The sequence below is a fragment of a genome, assembly GCF_019968985.1.
Source record: "MAG: Porospora cf. gigantea B chromosome Unknown PgB_NODE_4868_length_2040_cov_98.6322, whole genome shotgun sequence".
Lineage (NCBI taxonomy): Eukaryota > Apicomplexa > Conoidasida > Eugregarinorida > Porosporidae > Porospora > Porospora cf. gigantea B.
The window spans coordinates 1-1,262 of NW_027179050.1; the positions used below are offsets into that span (position 1 = coordinate 1).

At 53.6% G+C, this 1,262-nt stretch overlaps 1 protein-coding gene across 1 annotated transcript; it reads right to left on the bottom strand.

Moving 5' to 3' along the window:
• KVP17_005314 (uncharacterized protein) lies at window positions 1-1,008 on the bottom strand (the record flags this gene model as incomplete). Its single annotated transcript, XM_068515119.1, has 2 exons — window positions 1-935; window positions 964-1,008. Coding segments are annotated over 2 exons (980 nt in total), but the record flags the coding sequence as incomplete, so codon positions are not given.
• Between the last annotated feature and the right edge of the window lie 254 nt (window positions 1,009-1,262).

Consider the following 1,262-nt stretch of genomic DNA (forward strand, 5'->3'; position numbering starts at 1 on the left):
TTCGCAGACGGAACTGTTGGCGCGGCAGCGGGTTGGTCGGCTGCTCCGGGGTAGGGGGCCGCTGGGTAGGGGGCTGGGAAGCCCCCGTCACAGCCACAGCATCCAGCTGAACACTCGGACTCGTGCTCGGGCCGATCTGCGCCTCTACGCGTAGCCACTACGTTTGGCCGGTCGGCCAGTCGCTCAATCTGCTCCTTGAGTTCCTTGAGTTCCTTGAGTTCCTTGAGCTCCTTGTGGCCTGAGTTCCTTGAGTTCCTTGGTGTCCTGAAGGAGCGCGAGCGAGGTGAGCGAGCCGGCCGCGCGTCTAGCCGACCCTTCATGTACTGCACTTGCTCTGCGAGGTCCTGGTTCTTATCGGCGAGTTGATCGACTCGTTCTTGCAGCCGGTCGACGGTTCCGTGGGACACCCTAGTTATGGACTGTCTGCGAGGTGTGGAGTGAACTCGGAGGGAATTGGAAGTCTTGCTAGTCTTGGAAGTCTTGGAAGTCTTGGAAGTCTTGGTGCCTTCTAAGCCGTTCATAGAGATATCTGACATGATAAGCGACTTGGCTGATGACTGGGAGTTGAGGTCTTGTGTGCTCACGAGAGCCTCTTTACTCCGCAGAGAAAGGTCGATCCGTGTGTCGGTGGCTCTAAGGTGTTGGAGGTGCATTCTCACTTGGTCAATATCAGCAGCGCGTCTTTTAGGCACTTGCAACACCATGATGGCGTCCCTTTCAGGATAGGGACACGGAAGGTACACATAGTTGGACGTGGGAATGGTTTTCCACAACTTCTTGCTGTAGCCAGAGGAACACGGCTTTAAAAACACCTTAAGATCTACTCCTGCAATGTTGGTATCGATAGGAGATTCATTCAGTTTCGCCTCTTCAAGTCTGCGAGTGTGAGACGTGACCGACGACGAGCAGCCTAATAAAACGCCCGCGAGTGCCTCCTGCGTGTGGCACCGGCCCAGTACCCACTAGATGTACGTCGGATGCGATTTTAGGCCCGATACGAATGGACATATACGAAATGGTAATTAGGGTGGGTTACTGACTATCAGATGGAGGCAAAGCTACGACGTGCATGTGGAAGCGGTGTTCTGAAAGAGCATTAATATTGAATTGACTATGGAAACTGAGGTGTCCCTAGTGCGTAAGGTGAGTCAGGATGATGTAACGTATCCTAATGCCTTCTATAGCGGGATCGAATCAAAGCTAAGTTCCAAGCGACTGATGAAAAATTAGCGCCGCCCGTGGGACATTCTCGCACTCGCTCT